The sequence below is a fragment of the Chanodichthys erythropterus genome, chromosome 2, assembly GCF_024489055.1.
Source record: "Chanodichthys erythropterus isolate Z2021 chromosome 2, ASM2448905v1, whole genome shotgun sequence".
Classification (NCBI taxonomy): domain Eukaryota; kingdom Metazoa; phylum Chordata; class Actinopteri; order Cypriniformes; family Xenocyprididae; genus Chanodichthys; species Chanodichthys erythropterus.
Window position 1 is genome coordinate 11,163,469 of NC_090222.1, and position 20,095 is coordinate 11,183,563.

Below are 20,095 nucleotides of genomic sequence, written 5' to 3' on the forward strand. Positions count from 1 at the left end.
TTCAGGAGGTGGTCTAATACACATTCCAGATGAAACTGGACAGGTATAAATGGATCTGGTTGTTGAAACCACATATGTAAATTTTACTCCTTCCAAAATGTTAAAAAATAAATGTATGAGAGTGCGTTATAGAGTGCTATATGACATGTACACGCAATCATCTTCATTAAAAGTGGTGAGATTTAATCATTTATATTCATTTTGTGGAGACACATTTATGTGGCCACGTGTAAATGGAACTGTTTTTAATAAATCAGATAGCTATCCAATCAGTAAAAATGCATGAAGTAACCAAGTGTAAAAAGGCCCAAAAAGTTCATAAAGAGATCATAAAACTAATCCATATAAATTGAGTGGTTTAGTCCGAATTTTCAGAAGATACTGAATTGCTTTATATGATGAACAGATTGAATTTAGGATTTTATTCACATATAAACATTCCACAAGCATAAACAGAATCAAGTCGAGAATCAGGCGAGTATATGATGATAGAATAGTAATTTTGGGGAGAACTAACTCTTTAACTATGTACTGGATTAACTAATATATTATTGGGCATTATTATAAATATATATTTTTATTATAATATTATAAATGCATTTCTAATGGTTTCAAGTACAGAGTTATATAATTGTCTGTTGACTTATGGATATATTGTCTGCCTTAGCAGTATTTAGGCTAATAAGTGATTGTTTCTTGTTTGGGTAATTGATATGCTGCTTAACAAAACATGCAGTCAAATTAATACCAGAACTAGTGTTATGATACAACACATTCTCACTCCCAAGGTGTCAAATATTGCAACTTGGCAGGAGCACTGCACAACACTCTGCTGCTTCCAAAAGAACCCGCTGGTGTTGTACTGACACATAGCAGGGCTTCTTCAATCACTTCACTACTTGCACTTATGGATCATTTTATAATTACTAAGCAAAACCTCTTCATGCTTTTATGTTTTCCAGCATATGTATTTCCGTAACATTTCTCATTAAACTTCATACATACTAATAATTTTTCTAGTGAACTAACATGCTGTGGACATGCTGTTTTATTGATGTCTTTCCGTGGTTGAAACACTGGTTGAGAGATTACACGTAAACTAAGCATAGATCATCTGTTAGTCTTATTCTTTGCTTTTTCCTGTTGTGGCGGATAGCAAACAGCATTGCATTACCGCACACCCCCTTGTGGATTGGAGTGTGGATCGCATGTGATCGACTGTATTCGTTGTCGGCCTGCATGCACTGAACTGTGATGGGACAAATGCATGTACTTTTACAATCCTAATAGTCACTGTTGCTATTTTCTTTTTTCACTTCAATAGAACTTTTTTCCCTTCAAAATACAATACAGTTTGGGCCATTGTTGTGGTACTGGTTATTTAGTGTCTGAGCTTAGAATTAACCTTCATTGCAATACTTAACTTGATATTTGCAACACTTAATCATCAAAACGAATGCTTACTTATTGCTCTTCTGAATTTATTCGACAGGAGGAGAATGAAGGCCAAGGCCCCCCCTCCACCTCGCCCTCCCCAGCCTGCCCCCCGAAAGATCTTCCGTAATGCCGTTCCTGATGGAGGAGGATCTTCAGGGGGAGACAGCAAGGAAAACATGCTTCGACCCTCTGTAGATCTCCATATCAGTTTGCCTTCAGGGTACCAGACCACTGTCAATGTGGATGGCAGGTGAATATGCTCATTCTACTGACCTTAGTCTAAACATTTCATCAAAACATTTTATTTTTAGTATTGGTTGGTAGCTTAATGTTGGTACGGTTGACTGAATAGAGTTGGGACAGGAAGTGTACACAGTGGCATTGTACATAGTGACCTTCAAAAACAGCTAGACAGAGTGCAGCTGATGGAAAGGAACGTAACACATCTTGAGACAAGAACCAAAGATGTCCATTTGCTGCTTTGAAAGAAAAACCTTCTGAATAAATGGACATAAATCAAAGTGTTTAATTATCCATGCTCTCCCATATTTAATTACTTGGTGAAACAAAGCTCTGGCATTGAAAGATAAAGTCTTTAAGGGGACCTATTATGCAAACTTTTATGTGGTGTTTAAACATTGATGTGTGTTCACAGTGCATGTAAACAACCAACCTATAATGAAAAAAATCCACCCACTTCTTTTTTTTATAAAGCTGTATAGAGTGGGAGCTGTATATTCTACTACCCCGCCCATGACAGGTGACGTTGTACCCTATTAGCTTATCCACCCTGAGTGAGCCGCACATAGTCCGCCATGTTTGTTCCCTCACTACAGTACCTATTGATATAACGTCTGTGCTACAAAAACATTACAAATGATCTGGTTTTGGATGTACCAATTAGTGTTGTCACGATACCAAAATTTTGACTTCGATACGATACCCAACTTAAATATCACGATACCGATACTTAAACGATACTATGGCAAAAACCTAAAACAGCAGGAATAGTAAATAAATAACATATGACAGAACTTCTTTCTTCACCAGTGTGCAGGCTGATAATTCCGGATGCCATGAAGTTAGAGTTAGACTTAATATATTTTTTAATGTTTATTATTTTCATGCTCAATAAAATTGTAAATTATTTGCTGTTATGCTTTTTTTTATACATTTAGGTGTTTTTGACAGTAAGATTATTGTAAAAATTATATTACTGTAAATAATTAGAGCAATGTTATTAAAGCATAAATTGGTTTAAAATAACTGTATATACCCTTCACATATTTGTGTATTTTTTAATTAATTTTATTTTTGCAACCAGATATCACTTATTAAACTTAGACTCAATAATACACCTCTTTGCGGAGGTCTGCTTGCACGAGTAAAATAAATAAATAACACTCATTTAATGTTTGAGAGCATAAACATAATGCTGGTATCACATTCACTAACCTGTCGCTCTTTTAAGATTCTTTGTACAAATCGGGATAATTGACGGCAAGATGCTTTTGACTCCCTTCGCTTGCGTTATTTTGTAACATCTTTTGCAGACGGGCTTTGTGGTGTCCGTGGGCTTGCCCTGGCTGTCGGCAATGTAAGTAAAGTAATGCCATATTTCGCTTCGTTCCTCTGCTTTCTCAATTTGTGGACGGTCTGCAAGAGCACCTGTATTTGCAACCATACCTCTCGTTCCGTCACCATAAAAGCGCAATTGAAAGGAATAAACACGCACTCAGTGTGCCTTAGAAGCAGCGCGCTGCACGCACACTGGCTGTCACACAATAGGAAATACAGCTGGCACTCAAAGTACCGGTACTAATAAAATGAAGAACCGGACTGATTTTAAAAGCAGGGTATCGCGATACCTTTCTAGTACCGGTATATTGTGCAACACTAGTACCAATGAACATAAGAGTGTCCAAAGACTCACAACATCTGTGCCACTGAAGACACAGTGGATGAATTTCATGTATGAAGGAAATGTGCTGAAGAAATTAGGTAAAGTCTTTATTTGTGCAAATCATTTTATGGCGGACTGCTTCGCAAACGATGGTCAGTTCAACATGCTAATCAATAAGTTGAATAAAGTTAACTCCACAACAACTACATAAATTCATTTTGGTTGTGTGAGATTCTCCAGTTTTGTTGTTGTCGGAGTATCCAAAGCATGAGCCGTAAAGGCTACAGCCTCTTCTGGAATGGGGACGGGGAGCAGCAGCTTATTTGCATTTAAAGGTACACACATGAAAATAGCATGTTTTTGCTGACACCCAAATAGGGGCAAATTGGACATGCTATTATAAATGATCTGTGGGCTATTTTAAGTTGAAACTTCACAGACCCATTCTGGGGACACCAGAGACTTATATTACATCTTAAAAAAAGGGGGCTTAATAGGTCCCCTTTAAATATCTTAAAAGGTCCTAGAAAAGTCTTAATTATCATATTAAGAGGTCTTAAAGGGGTCATGAACTGTGTTGGTTTATTGTTTTATAAATTTGTTTCCTGGGGTGCACTTATAATGTTAGTATGCTTTTTACATCCAAAATTGTTAGAATTTATAAATAAAAGGCATTTTTCCTACCCTGATTTTAGCCCTCTAGTTTGAACGCTCTGTTTTAAGGGGCGTGTCTGCTGTGATACTTCAGATACTGTAGACGCCCACTGCTGTGATTGGCTGACATCTTTGCATATGAAATAGCCAAGTATTACTCTCTCTTTTAGCACGTTTTTACTATAACAGAAGGTTAACTAATCATAAAAAAGTGTTGCATTATATTTTAATTTCTGCACACTAACAAATGCTTTCATCTTCACCAACAGTGCAAACACGATATAACTAAGAGATTTGTTGAATAAAACAGGAGTTTTGCACGCCAGTCACTGATAAACTCGCACTGTTTGATTGACAGCTTCAGCTCGTGCTGCTCCAACGATTGCAAAGGGAGCTTTCTTTGATCGCTTTCTTTATATAATTTAATCACCGTTAAATAACAGACTATTTTCATCCCCTAAGAGAAACAACGCAAGTTGACATTTAGTCACGGGTTTGATCTACTGACACAAAGGACATCTGACTGTAGCCTACATGAATCATTACATATCAGATCAGGCATTAGAATCAATTAACGCAGTTGCTTACATGTTGTTGCGTTACTGTCGAGTCCAGGCACTGCACAATATTTTGTAATCCTCAACGGCATGTTTATTGCTTGGTAGCTCGATCTGGTTTAGCACCACATAGGCCTATGTTACTTAGGCTGCCTATTCTATTGCATGCCATGCGCGAATCGGTGGGCGGGGCTTAACAGGCAGGGATGAAGTAGGCGTTGTTCTACTTCTGCAGAAGGGGTGCTTGCTGCCCTTTGACGTCATAGATCCATTGGTGTCCATTGAAGTCCACTATATGGAAAAAATCCTGGAATGTTTTCATTAAAAATCTTAATTTATTTTTGACTGAAGAAAGAAGGACATGAACATCTTGGATGACATGGGGTGAGTAAATTATCAGGAAAAGTTTATTTAAAAGTGGACTAATCCTTTAACCATTATATTTCTGCTGTTCTAAAAGTGCAACCTACTGTCAGAGAGTACTTTCATGCAGCTGGTGCACTGAAAAGGAGCTAATGTGCACACTAAAAATCTAAACAATTACGGTGAAAAATAAGTAATAAATAAATACATATAATCATTTATAATTTTGATCTTCCATTTTCTTAAAAATGGTTTAAAGGGCGAAATTTTCTATCTTATAAAACTTTGATTTGAAAAGCACACTTTGATTTCTACACAAGTTGGTTTATTCTATGTGGATGTAAAAAGCTGTATGTTTCTACTGTTGTCTTGCACTAGTCTAGTAATTTTTATTTTAGTTTTGTTGCGATTGGCTGTACTTTTACAGCTACCTGTGCTTCGAATGTAAATCCCCCACTCTTGGCTTTGAGTGACTATGATTTATGTATGTTTGACCCTTGGCTTGATTTAATTAAACATACTGAGAGTATGGGCTGCATACAGCAAAACAATACGCCCTTAAAAAAATAGTTTTTTTTTTTTTTTTCACAGGGTGTGTTCACAGAAGACAGTGGTTTCCACAACCCTGTAAATGTCTTTTGGGTTTTTGTGGCTCACTCTGCTGCTGTTAAAATACTGGCTTTATTCAGTTACAAGATTATAACCAAAACTTGATAAATATAAGAATCTTCTTTTAATATCTATATATTTATTTTTTTAAGTAGAAATTAAAAAAAGAAATAAATATAATAAAAATAGGATACAAATAGGAAAATAGGGCATCAGTGTTTATCTCTCACATCTGTCACATTTCTGTGTTGATGAATAAGTGTCATAAGAATAGGCATTTATAGTCAGATGAATCATTCAGCACATCTGAGCAACATAATGATTACATTCCAACATATTGGACTTTGTGTGCAAATTTTGTGTGCAAATTCGGACATACACACACATATTGTAAAGGTGGGTTATAGGTTTAAAGTCAGTCTGCTCAAAGGCCATATTGGTAAAATTCTTACAAGCAGCTGTTATATAGTTAAGCAGGTACAACTTGAATGGAGAAAGACTAAAATATCCAAATTTTTTAGTTAAAGTTTTACTTAAAAAATGTGACAGATTACCAATTAAATCTGTGGTATATCATAACATTAACAATAAAACAATACAATTAGGTTTTTTTTTTAAGAAGAAGAATTTTTACGCAGCTCTCCAATTAAAGCCAGAGGTTGAATCACATCAAATAACATCAAAGGCCCTATCATACACCCGGCGCAATGCGACGCAAGTGTTTTTTGCTAGTTTCAACCCGACGCAGTTATCATTTTCATGTCCAGCGCCCACATTATTTAAAGGGTTAGTTAACCCAAAAATTAAAATTCTGTCATTAATTACTGGATTTTTATCAAAAATATCTTAATTTGTGTTCCTAAGATGAACGTAGGTCTTACGGGTTTGGAACGACCACCGTCATGTCGTTTCCAAACCCGTAAGACCTACGTTCATCTTCGGAACACAAATTAAGATATTTTTGATAAAAATCCGATGGATCAGTGAGGCCTCCATTGACAGCAAGTTAATCTACATTTTCAATGCCCAGAAAGGTACTAAAGACATATTTAAAACAGTTAATGTGAAAATTAAGTTTTTAAATAAGAAAAGCATTTTTTTGCAGTGCAGCAATTTTGTTCAATTATCTGTCAATGTTTGAAAACCCTTTAACAGTGCCTGGATAGCAATTTTTGGTAGATGCAGGTTGGATTACTGACACATGGTTAGTGAAGCCAAACATTTAAGTCCAGCATTCATGTAGCAATTTGCTGCTTTACATAACACCTGTAATTCAAGCTGACTCTCTCTCTCTCTCTCTCTATCCTCTCCATCATCCTATCGCGGTCCTGTCTGCATCACATGATGTAATTACAAGTCTAAATCGTCAAGTAACTCTATATTTCTCTGTCCTTATGTGTCCTCTTGTCTCTTCAGAAAAGCTCTGATGGATTTGTTGGTGGATCTATGCAGTCAGTACCATCTGAATCCAGCATATCACACTTTGGAGCTGCTGTCACCCGATGCTCAGCCCATCAGTTTCAAGCCCAATGCCCTGCTGGGTGCTCTGGATGTCTCGTGCGCCCTGATCAAAGAACGAGTGCTGGAGGACAAGGTGATCCGGAAACCTCCACCCAAAGTGCCAGAGGTGAGTGTCTGAAACACAGTGTGTTATGGAAGTTTTTGACCTGTCTGAACTTTTGAAGATCTTTAAATTATAGACAGACAGCAGCAACTGTGATGACATGTGTTTCCAAACTAGATGCACTACTGACGAGACATCACTACTGTATACAAACTTTGTATTGTAAACAATTTGGTTTCTCATTCAACCTCATCAGCCATATTGAATGCTCTCATTGTACAAGCAAATGTTGTCTTCATTGCAGTACTTTTTTAATGCTCGACAGCAGGGACCTACAGTGTCACATGAAATGCTTAATCTAAAACTGTTTTAAATGTTTTACAATTCTTGTATAGTTATTAGACATGCAGTTTTTATGATCTACTTTCAAATGAGCAAATACTTGGAATATTTGTACCACAAGACTACTGAAGTGAACTGTATGAAAATAATGATTACAAATAGTGAAAAACATAATCTTACTCTTGTAATAATGGTGACGTCTTGTTCTGACTATATGCATCAGGAAGGTCGTGTAATCATAAAAAGGGTTCGAGCAAAGGTACAGTAAGTCTTTCACAGAATCTGCTCTGAGTGTGTTCTCTCTATTTCTCGAGTGTCCTTTTCTCCTCCCCCTCATGTGTGAATATTTGATGAGAGTCTTACCTTTAGTTACCATGCATTATTTCTTCCTCAGCCTGGCTGACTGGCCTCTCTCTTGCTCTCTCTCCCTCGTGTCTGACCTCTGGGCAGAGTTAGAGTCTCTGACCTCTGATTCTGCTTGAACAACAGTACAATCTGTCAATGAATTAAAAGCACACTATACATAAGTATGGATGCGTATAGAAAGGGAATGGTAACTTTTCTTTTTAATGTTTGTAAGGATAACAACAATTCTAGTAGAGATGGCTCAGGATGGTCTACCCTTTGGTTAGTTATTGTAAGTTGACGACATGAGCAGGCTGTTATAACTGTTATACTGGCTCAGAGTCAGCACACTAAACCCCTTTCTCAGTCAAAGCTCCACTGCTACATTGCAAAATTAAAATAACACTAAACCTTTAACATTATCATTAAAATCACATTTACATGAATTCGTGTTTTTATATATATTTTTACCCCAAAAGAGGGTGTGGTACATGTTTGGGGTGTGTTCACATTTGGCAGGTTTGGTTAGCTTAAAAAGAACTCTGGTGTGGTTAGTGCGGTTCATTGAATAAGTGTGAGCGTTGCCATCTGAACCTTGGTGTGCACCAAACAGGCAGACCAAGACCCACCGTTTCGGTCCGCTTTCAAAACACACTCTGGTGCGGTTCAATTGAAATATGAATGCAACATGGACCAAAGACACCTAAATGGACCAAAAACAAGATGTGTATGACCCTAAAAATGCTCAAGCATACCTGGTTCTTGTTGATATAGGAGCTATGTTGCCCATTACAGTTCGTTACAGGCATCGGAACCGTCATCTGATTTCATTTAATTTGTGTGTGTAACAGAGGAATTTTTGGTGCTGTTTTGACTCCATTACACATTTTATAAGTTCTTTGTGAGTTCTCAGCTGGTAAAAATACCATTAAATGTACGGACATACAACGAGAACGTTTAGCCCAGCGCACAGCATTGTTTTGGATTGTTTTGGAAACATCATAAAAGCTGTTTTTTTTTTTTCTCTCTCTCTTTTTTTTTCTTTTGTATCTTTAGGTTTTAGTGTAAACATTAACTGAACCAGGACTAAATGTATAATTTTTTGTTGAGAGAGCTGAACTACAAGTTTGAACACACACTTATAAGTACTGTAGAAAAATATTAAAATCATTGATGTACAGTTACATTTATATTACTTTTAAATTTTACTTGGAAGAACAATGAGACAAATTTGGGTTCTTAGATTTTGCAGGTTGATACATTTTCATTAGGGCTGTGCTCAGAATATCGATACAACGATACATCGTCATGAACTCCTGACGATGCGCGTATCGATACAGCAGCTGCCGTATCGTGTCTGTCTTGCTTTTAAATCTAGCAAATCACGTGAAGTCAATCGATGCTAGCAGGCAACGCAAGCAGACATTCACGTTTCTGTGAGCTTTCATTCGTAAATAATCAACTGTTTTGTCGCGGATGTGAACAGGAAATGCGCTCTCGAACGGAGAAACACGCGATCTCCAAATCATCGATCAAAACGTGCTAACGTTTTAGGACAGGTCGATGGTAAGTTATATAAATCATGCCCGAACGTTAGCGTTTGTCAATCATCCAAACCGTCCATTCAGAAACCGAGAAACTTGGAGGCTGATCTCTCAGGTTGACGCGCGAGCTGGCTTGACTGACGTTTTCGTGAGGATATAGTTTATGGACTGTTTTGATTTCGGTAATTACATCTAGAAAGGTAAAAGCAGTGATGACATAATAGAGATATCTGAAAGCGAAACGAAAGTGATATTGGCCTCTTCCAGTGGGGAGGATGCACGAGGGGAGACCTGCGCATTTAATTGGTATGTGTATACTGTAATAGTACTGCATTTACAATGCTTATCAGTGGCATGCACTTTGATCGTGAAAGTGAAAGTGCTCTTTGCGGTCACATCGCATCATGTAAATCTTGTTAACATTAGTTAATGCACTGTAAACCAACATGAACAAACAATCAACAACTGTATGTTTTAATAACTAACATTAACAAAGATTAACTAATACAGTATGCATTGCTCATGGTTAGTTCATGTTAATACATTATCTGATGTTTAATAAATGAACCTTATTGTTAAGTGTGTATTGTAAACTCATGTAGCCCATATTTTGTAGACCACGTTAATAAAAACGTATGTTGTTCTAGAACATATTTTGAGTTGATATCCAAAAAAATCATTTACACAGATGAAAAAAAAACAAAAAAAAAACAGGCAGTATAGACATTATTATAATATTATAGCCGATATAATTAACCAACTTAGTTTTCTTACAGTCAACTTACTGTTGTCAGTGAAATTAGTCATTGAGCTTTGTTGATATGCTTCAGTGTCACTATTGTCAATTCAGTTACTGAGGGAGTGACTTTAAAAGCAAGCTTTTAAAATAAGCTTTTTTTGTGACAATTTTTTAATATTTAATTTAAATCATTGTTTTTTTTAATGACAAAAACAAAATAGTTTTTCAGTTATCACGACTGTTATAACACTGGTTATTCAATAAACACATATTACTGTTACTAAACTCTGCTCAAAAGAAATTTAAATTCTAAATTGAACCATATCGCGATACGTATCGTATCGTGGCTTTAGTATCGTGATGCGTATCGTATCGTGACATTGTTGGCGATACACAGCCCTAATTTTCATCAAACAATAACTGACAGGCCCCCAATTGAAGACCTTTGATTTAAGCTATTAGTTGCCCTGGAAAACAGTTAAATATACAGTGCTTTACTGCTTTGTTATACAATGATATTTAACTGATGAATGCTACAGTTAACCAATTGTAATCAAGTGTTCCATGAAGGGTCATGACATTCAGTGTATTTATCTTATCAATATCTGTTAGTAGCACTTTAAGACCATATAGTCTTTCAGACAACCCATTTGGTGATTTTGAAATATATACATACAGTACATGTGTTTAGAGATAATGTTGTAGTTCAAGTGATAAATACTGCATTAACTGTCTAATCTGCCTTTCTACCTACTTAACTCATACTAACACAAAGACAGTGGACATTTTCAGTTATCATTTTCTGTTTTTTAAGTGTTTTTGAGTGTGCAGTTTCTAAATATATATACTGCACGTTGTCTTACACCCATATAAGTCTGAGAACTTGTGACAGAATGAAGTAACAGTTTTTCTCCAAGTGGGATTACACTTTAAAATGTGAAACAAAACAGAATAAGTGTTGCTTACTATTTTGTGACACTTCAGTCTTTTCTGGTATGTTCTTGTTTGTCCTCATGACAATGCACAGGAAATGGCAAACATTAAGAATCTCCTGTGCTAACCTTGATTAACAGTAGGTTTTTTACTTTAGCTAGGATGAAATTTAGCTGCCTCTGAGATAAAGTTTTTTGGATGTTTTTGAGCAATATTAGTATTTGCACAATGTGATTTATTGGTGTTCGATGGAACTTATAATTCAGTTCTCTGAAAAAGATTTTCTCTAAGCAGTGTATTGTGGTTGGTGTGACACTTCCTCTACATGGTACTGCAAACATCTGCATATAGTCTAATTTAGCCCACTGCTCATGTGAAACTTCAGAGATCTGTGTTGCATCTTATCTTATCTTGATCATGCAAATGATTTTAGCCACAGGATTGGGTTTTCTACCTCTGTCATTTACAAGAAGAGAGTTTCTGAATGTCTGGTATTATGCTGGTTTTGAATTTTCATTTTCCCTCCATTAAAACAATTTTTCTAGATTAAATACAACATAGCTGCTGTCAACATGCACCCTTATGTTGTGACTGCCTGCTAGGCTTTTTTTTTTTTTTTTTTTTTTTGCGCATAAATGCAATTCCAGAGATTGATTACAATTCAGCTTACTTGCTGATTAACAGCATAAAGCTAAAGTTGTATTTAACTTCTTTAATATTCCTTTTTAAGGCAGATGATTAAGGATTTAAATGGATAGTTCACCCCAAAATGAAAATTCTGTCACCATTTACTCACCGTCATGTTCTTCCAACCCCTTTTGCATTACTTTCTCCTGCAGAAAATAAAATATATATTTTTTAAAGAATGTTGGTAACCAAACAGTTTTGCTTGACAATTGACTATCATTGTATGGACAAAAAACAAACAAAAAATGTCAAAATCAAAATGTATTCTTATGTTCCACAGAAAAAAAAGTCATACAGGTTTGGTATGACATGAGGATGAGTAATGACAGATTTTTTGGGGTTGAACTATCCCTTTAATACATATAAATTACTCTTTAAATGAATTACTCTCATGCTTCACATGTCTGTTTCTCTCATCACATAGAAAACTGTGCGTTTGGTAGTGAACTATCATCACAGTCAGAAGGCCGTGGTTCGAGTAAATCCATTGGTCCCCCTGCATACCCTGGTGCCTGTGATCTGTCAGAAGTGCGAGTTTGACCCTGCCCATGTCCTGCTGTTCAGAGACAATATCAGCCACCAACAATTGGAACTGGTCAAGTCTCTGAGCGAGTTGGGTATCAGGGAACTCTATGTCCTGGATCAAATGCAAGGTATGAGATAAAAAAAGTCAGGACACTTTTTTAGGTCACTTAGACCCTGTTTACACCTGGTTTTAAAGGGATAGTTCACCCAAAAATGAAAATTTGATGTTTATCTGCTTACCCCCAGCGCATCCAAGATGTAGGTGACTTTATTTCTTCAGTAGAACACAAATGATTTTTAACTCCAACCGTTGCCATCTGTCAGTCAAATAATGGGAGTGAATGGGAACTTGGATCAATAAGAATCGAAAAACCTTGCATAGACAAATCCAAATTAAACCCTGTGGCTCATGACGACACATTGATGTCCTAAGACACGAAACGATCAGTTTGTGTGAGAAACAGAACAGTATTTATATCATTTTTTACCTCTAAAACACCACTATGTCCAACTGCGTTCAGCACTCGCTTAGTGAGGTCTGATCGCGCTCTGACAATGGCAGTAATGTCTCACGCTTATACTTCAATGAGTGTGAGACATCACTGCAGTTGTCAGAGCGTGATCAGACCTCACTAAGTGAGTGCTGAGTTAAAAATCATCATTTGTGTTCTACTGAAGAAACAAAGTCACCTACATCTTGGATGTGCTGGGGGTAAGCAGATAAACATCAAATTTTCATTTTTGGGTGAACTATCCCTTTAAGTTTTTTTGTCGGATCAGGTCACAAGAAGACAAGGGAAACACATACACCTGGTGTTTTGCCAACTTTCGACCACGTCGGTACTGATTTCATCGAGGGGAGGGTCTATGGGTGGTTAAATGTATGGGCTTTTTCAGATCATTCGATCTAATGGACGAAATAAGCTTGCACAATTTGCATATGCAAGATTGTGTGTTTGAAATCAGGAATGCCAAGACAACATTTGGTTTGTACATTTATCGTCTTCAAACCAAACTTAGCTCTTCAGCTGACGAAGTTGAAATCCTGTCTGGTTAGTGCGTTTCCTGTAATGTTTACGCACTTGTTCAGTAGGTGGAGAGTATGCATCTTTTGTGGCTGTTTAAACACATTTTAAGCATCTACTCTATGAAAGCAATTCAGTCAAATGCATTTTTGACTAGCTCTGGAAGTGGTCAAAAGTGGACAAACTCAAAATGTTTCAGACCATGTTTACACCTGTATTTAGCGCCATCCACTTGTGATCGGATTGACAAATCACTTTTTAATACCAGGTGTAAACAGGGCATTAGATATGCTAAAATTGGTTCTGTTCTTCTGAATCCAAAGTATTTAAACTATTAAGTTTCATTTAAAATAAGTAAGCAATTTGAATTTAGATCAGCAGTTCTCAACTGGTGGGTCACTGGTCTAGTTGTGGACAGCATGGCAACATAATACTAAAAACAATTAATAAAGTGCAACTAAAAAATTTTTTCTAAGTGGGAATGGCAAGATAAATAGGTTTTTATGTCACTTAATATGGCTAGAAAATATGACTAAAAAACAGTATATGGCCCAGAGATTGTTTCAAAATGCTTTATATGTTTTTAAAAATAAGTATCTTATGTTTCCAAGGCTGCATTTATTTGATGAAAAATACAGTAAAAACCACAATATTGTGGAATATAACAATTTTAAATAACTGTTACATTTTAATATATTTTTAAATGTTTTATTTATTGCAGTGATGTCAAAGCTGAATGCTCAGCCATTAATCCAGTCTTGATCCTTCAGAAATCAGTCTAATATGCTGACTTGGCAAAGTAGAAGCAGAATTATTATCAGTTTAAAGTGACATTTTGTAGAAACTGTCATGCATTTTTTCCCCCACAGTTTTCTGTTATGCATTTTTTTTCTTGTTCAGTCACACTCTTAGATCTTTCCACTTACTGTATTTTTGTTGAGGCAGCGTAAGAGTTTAGTCAGTTCTATTTTTACCTAACATACTCGTATAGAACCTAAAGGCTCTAAAAGCCTGTGACATTTCACTGTCTGAGCTTTGAGTCCTTTACTGTCTAGCCAAGAGTAAAAAAAAATATGTCTATTAATCTCATTTCCTTTCAAATGCTCTGCTGGTTTGATTGTTTTCAGTTCTCCAGCCTAAAATGGCTTCGACACCTGCCCTGAACTACTCAGGTACTGATGTACATGACTTTGACTGAATAGTCGTCATAGTGCCTTTACAGTATATGGTGTTAAACTGTCTTGCGCTGAGAGTCTGCTTCCTGTCGCACACATTCTTGAACTTTTTTTTTTTTGGTCGATAGAAACTAAATAAGACATGCAGTGCTTTTTTTGTTTTCATGTTTCATGCTCATTGTTACTGTCATACTTACATTCTTACTGCATTTATGTTGTATTCAGAAAGACTGTTCCTTGTCCTGCTGATTCTTCTTTAGGTTTTGTAGCTGTGTTAGTGTTCCTTCATCTAAATGCGTTGACGTAAAGGCTTTGCAGAAGTGTAGTGCCATCTAATGTCAGAATTTTGTACTGCTTTTAGTGCATTGCCGCGTATAACACTTCCTGTTCCATTTATTAATTCAGATTGTATACATGTTAATAGTTATCAAGGAACTGCAATATCTGGATGTTTCTTTATTGATTCCACAAATGTGAAATATCTATTTAAAGTCTTAAATTCTTCATATAACAAACTGTCTTATACATGCTTAAATGTTGGACACTGAGTGACATGTTCGGGTGTCTTGCAAGTCAGCACTTAACATACACCATTATACACTGTGTGTGTATGTGTCTGTTTGGATTATTCCAATGATAAATATGCTATATTTATGATTGATTTACACTACCAAGTTTAGGGTCAGTAAGATTTTTTTTTTTTTTTTTGTAATGTTTTTAAAATCTTTTATACCCACCAAGCCTGCATATTTTTTAAAAATGTAATTTATTCCTATGAAAGCAAAGCTGAATTTTCAGCAGCCATTACTCTAGTTTTCAGTGTCACATAATTTTTAGTGCACAAGAAACATTATCATTTTTTTTCAAACAGTTGTGCTTTAAATTTTTGTGGAAACTATATATATAGTAAAATATAAACTATATATAGAACATTCAAAAGAACAATATTTATTTGAAATAAAAATCTTTTGTAACACTGTAAATGTCTTTACTGTCTCTTTTGATTAATTTAATGCATCCTTGCTGAATAAAAGTAATAATTTCTTTAAAAAAAATCTTACTGACCCCAAAGAAGGCTAGTTTATGTCAAATATAAGATTAAAGTTTTATCTTGTCATTACAATAGCTGAGTTGCTTTGATGTTGCATTTCATTTGGACAGAACCAAAGCCTAAATCCTAACTCACTTAAAACTTTAACGCTACTGTTTTGCTGACATTCAAGCACTAGTATTTATTCTGCATATGCTATTCTTGTAAATACCATAACCCATTATTCTCCTTAGCTAGCTCAAAATTAACCACTCAAAAGTAACATTGCTTGACTCAGTTCTAGATTATAATAATAGTAGCCCCTGTGTGTTTGTGTAAGATGCTGAACGAATATGTTTCTCTTTCAGCTGAATCTCTTCACTCCAACAGCCTGAGTGGATCAGATAAAAAGGGTCTGCTGGGCTTCCTCAAGTTTAATCGCAGGAAATCAAAGGTAGAACATAGGCTCACATGTGCACAAACCTACACATACAGTACATTCGTTCATTCATATTTTTGTCCGTATAAACCTTGATGGTGCTGTATGTTTGAATGCTGCATGTCGTATAGCAACAAACACCTGAATCCATGGATATGCTGGAGGAAACTAATACATGTCGCAAAATATCCTGAAAATGAAACGCTTAATTGTTATTGCAGTGTTTATATCCTGCACTGCATGGTTTTCATGGATATTGTGAGTCTGCCTGCTATGCTAGTGTTACATTCCCATTTCAGACTGAAGATCAGTCCTCTGAGGACATGGACAGTCTTGATGATGATAGTGTTGTTGACAATGCAGACACTAACATTAATGTAAGTACTAACCTATGAACTCCACTGTTCCTTACTAATCATCTCTCACTCTCATCTCTCCGCCTGCCACATTTTTCAAACTTTAACACAGTTATACTGTCTGCTGGTTAATTCTTCTACATTTCATAAAATTGTTCATTTGTTCTTTTCAGAACTTATGTGCCAAATAGCACCACACTTTTTTGTGGTTAATTTGATTGGAAATTTACTTTTATTACATCAGTGAATGATCTCTATTTTTAATTACAAAAAAAATAGTTCTTCAGACCTGCCAACATGTACGCATTTTGCGTACCAAGTACGCATTTTGACCTCAAAGTATGCTGGTACGATTTGTCACTCTATACTACGCAAAAACCCGGTGAGTCCTCTGTGCGCGCGTACTAGTACTCAAATCCAGCAAAAGAAAGAGTTTGACCAATCATATCGCTGGGTTCATTTCCCCAAATAGCAAGCGGGGATAATTGACAAATGCATACGGCCTATCAATAAAAAGAGACCGCAAATCGACAGCAACACAAAATCCCGCGCGATCCTCCTTCCACTCTTGCAGTCTCAGTGATTCTCAGGCGAGGACAGTACAGCAGTCACAGTACTTCTGACTCCTTAAGGTAAACGGGTATAAAATGCTCAAGTAATGTTGAACAACAAATCTAAATAAAATTGAAATCGCTATATAGCTTAGTGATTATGAAAGTGCTGTGATGTGTAACTTATACTGACTGACAAGAGCGAGTCTGGAGAAACAGGCGTTTATTTATTTATTCTCAGTGTTGAGAAACGTATAGCCTACATGTGTTGTGTTATTGTGTTAATACTAACTAAAGTACCTAATTATGTTACATAGCCTACTTATTTTGTATGAAAACTAGCATATTTAAAAGCACTGTTGTCTCAGTGCTGCGCAAGCTCTCTCTCATACACACAAACGCGCGCGAGCACAGAGAGGGAAGAAACAGGCGTTTATTTATTTATTCTGTGTTTTTTATAAAAATTCCACACTACAAAAAAGAATAGTTCTGCACCAGAAATTAGAATGTAAAAAAAAAAAGAAAAAAAAAATATATATTCATGAATATATATTCATTTATTAATTTTATGTAATAACAACAACAACAATAATAATATATCTATATTAATGGAAATTTGTGTCCTTATTCATTCATTCATTCATTCATTCATTCATTTATTTCAATAAAAATTACAGAATAAGTGTGTTTCAAAAATATCCATCCAGAAGTTTCCATCTAGTATCACCACTAGGTGTCAGTAATCACTTGGGCAAAAGTGTAATCTCCAGCAGCGCTCACACAGAATTGATATAGAGGATAAGGTTTAAATTTGATCTACATTTTATGTACAAGGTATATCTACATTTTATGTACATTTTTCTACAAGGTTTTCTTAAGTTTTCCTTAAGTCACTATCACTGTTCAAACTTCATTCAGATGGATAGATCTCAGAGTTCTCTGCTGGTACTTTCCTGCTTCTTGGATGACCCTTTTGTGATATTACCCCAATGCAAACACACACACACACACACATGTACGTACATACGTACGTACGTACGTCCATACATACATACACATATGTTTGTTTCAACATATATGTATATATGGTTGTTTGCCTAACCAAACCCCTACCCCTAAAAATCGCAGAAATGTGCAAAAACACTAGATTTAAATCCTACTTATAAGCCTTTTTAACTAGTGAGGACCAGTAAAATGTGTTCAGTAGTTGGTTGTCATTATATTTCACTATATAAGTGAGGACATTTGGCCCTCACAAGTATAGTCAGACTCAAACCTGCACAAACTCTCTCTCTCTCTCTTAGTTATCTGAATGGGAATATTTCATAGACTACTATTTTTTTTTTTTTTTTTCAGGTAGTTATAAATACTATAAAAAAAACTAACCCCAACAGAAAACTTTATGAATTTACAGTATATAATAATAATAATAATAATTTTGTTTTCAAAAGGAGGATTTATCAGAGTACGTCCCCAAAAGGAGGTTTTATCAGATTGACTTTTGGGTACAAATGTGTGTCGAATATATGGTTAAGTAGGTATACTCACACACACTTAAACTTCCAGAGATTTTATCTCTACACCCACATTGCTCTGTACATCTTTTTGCTTCTCTCTGAGAAACATACTGTGTTCTTAATGACACTCAGACACATGCGCTTAACAGCCTGGACGTCCATAATTCATCTTTAATATGCCAGTTATTTTATGTCAATCACCCTTTTTTATGAAGGGCTCTTCCCTGCTCTTGATGCTCCCCCCCCTGTAATTGCACAAGTTCAGGTGCACGCTATTTACAATATCACAGAGCCAAGAGCCATTTTCAACACGTCGCAGTAACTGATTTCCGATTATATAACCTGCTAATAGCCATTCCCACTTTGAACATTCCGTTCTAAGGGCAGAGAGGGGTGAGAAAAAAAAAAAACGATGGAGAGAACGCCAAACTTTTACAGGGAGGTTGTGTAGTCCAATGAAAGCATGTGGCCAAGATAGGGGAGCTGCGATTATTTTGTCTTTGTACTTTTTCCAGATGTTAGTGTGTTTGTTTGTGTAGGTGTATATGTATGTTTGTGCCGGGTTTTATGTCTAGTTTGGATCATATGTCTATTTGTTACTCTTTCTTCTCAAGTCAAGCTGCAAGACTGCATACCTTCCCTCTCTCCCATTCCAACCAACAGCTGAGCTCTCACTCAAACACTCATGCAAGGTTCTAGAAGATCCGGTGTCGTTCCTGTCAGTGTTTGCCAGATCTCTCTGCTCTCTCTTAAAGGAACATCCCCTCTGTCCTTTTCACACCTCTGTGTGTGTTGTTACATATCTCTGCTTTTCTACTTTTGTTTGTAAGGTGAAGTGTGTAATTTTTTACATTAGCGGCAACAAACAAAATTGCAAAAATAATGTTTGCTTTCAAACAGATTTCCCAGACATTTCTACCGCCGCTTCCAGTCCAAAATTGTTAACTAAACAGGTAGTTACACCCCAATCTCATGCCGTTGATTTAGCCAGTAGTTGAATGTTGGACTACTCAAACAAATAAAAAATCTTGTGAAAGAACCACAGTGTTAAACCTCCATCAGGAGCTGAAGAATGGCTGTTTGTGCCAGAATGGGTGGTTCATCCAGGGCACCATACAAGCTAGAACCGCCACTGGTTTGCAATGTTTACAGATAAGTGATATCATTATTTGATCTTTTGATTATGTAATATGAACAAAAACAATACAAGTGTGTGTGTATATGTATATATATATATATATATATATATATATATATATATATATATATATATATATATATATATATATATATATATATATATATATATATATATATACAGTACAGTCCAAAAGTTTGGAACCACTAAGATTTTTTATGTTTTTAAAAGAAGTTTCGTCTGCTCACCAAGGCTACATTTATTTAATTGAAAAATACAGTAAAAACAGTAATATTGTGAAATATTATTACAATTTAAAATAACTGTTTTCTATTTGAATATATTTCACAAAGTAATTTATTCCTGTGATGCAAAGCTGAATTTTCAGCATCATTACTCCAGTCTTCAGTGTCACATGATCCTTCAGAAATCATTCTAATATGATGATCTGCTGCTCAATAAACATATAATGTGTACAATTGTACAAAATATTTGTGTACAATATTTTTTTTCAGGATTATTTGATGAACAGAAAGTTCAAAAGAACAGTGTTTATCTGAAATCTAATCTTTTGTAACATTATAAATGTCTTTACTGCCACTTTTGATTGATTTAATGCATCCTTGCTGAATAAAAGTATTCATTTCTTTAATTTCTTTTCA

The 20,095-nt window shown here is 35.7% G+C and overlaps 1 protein-coding gene and 1 long non-coding RNA gene across 9 annotated transcripts in view; one reads left to right on the forward strand and one right to left on the reverse strand.

Annotated features, from left to right (window-relative positions):
* The window catches only part of cobl (cordon-bleu WH2 repeat protein), a 136,855-nt gene that overhangs the window by 43,644 nt on the left and 73,116 nt on the right, over positions 1–20,095 (forward strand). For 2 of the 7 annotated variants that reach the window (XM_067400897.1, XM_067400915.1), the window contains 6 exons: positions 1,493–1,687; positions 6,940–7,150; positions 12,102–12,330; positions 14,355–14,399; positions 15,801–15,886; positions 16,171–16,248. In XM_067400897.1, coding sequence (XP_067256998.1) covers positions 1,493–1,687; positions 6,940–7,150; positions 12,102–12,330; positions 14,355–14,399; positions 15,801–15,886; positions 16,171–16,248 — 844 coding nt within the window. The remainder of the gene's footprint in view (positions 1–1,492; positions 1,688–6,939; positions 7,151–12,101; positions 12,331–14,354; positions 14,400–15,800; positions 15,887–16,170; positions 16,249–20,095) is intronic. The other 5 variants (XM_067400923.1, XM_067400938.1, XM_067400930.1 and 2 more) reach the window with 3 other exon arrangements.
* On the reverse strand, positions 7,022–15,142 carry LOC137030572 (uncharacterized). 2 transcript variants are annotated; one of them, XR_010896430.1, is made up of 4 exons: positions 14,600–15,142; positions 11,787–11,823; positions 7,793–7,924; positions 7,022–7,158 (listed from the first exon to the last, which is right to left on the reverse strand). It is a non-coding gene; the product is annotated as an uncharacterized lncRNA (long non-coding RNA). The 2 variants fall into 2 exon arrangements; XR_010896431.1 differs by lacking the exon at positions 11,787–11,823.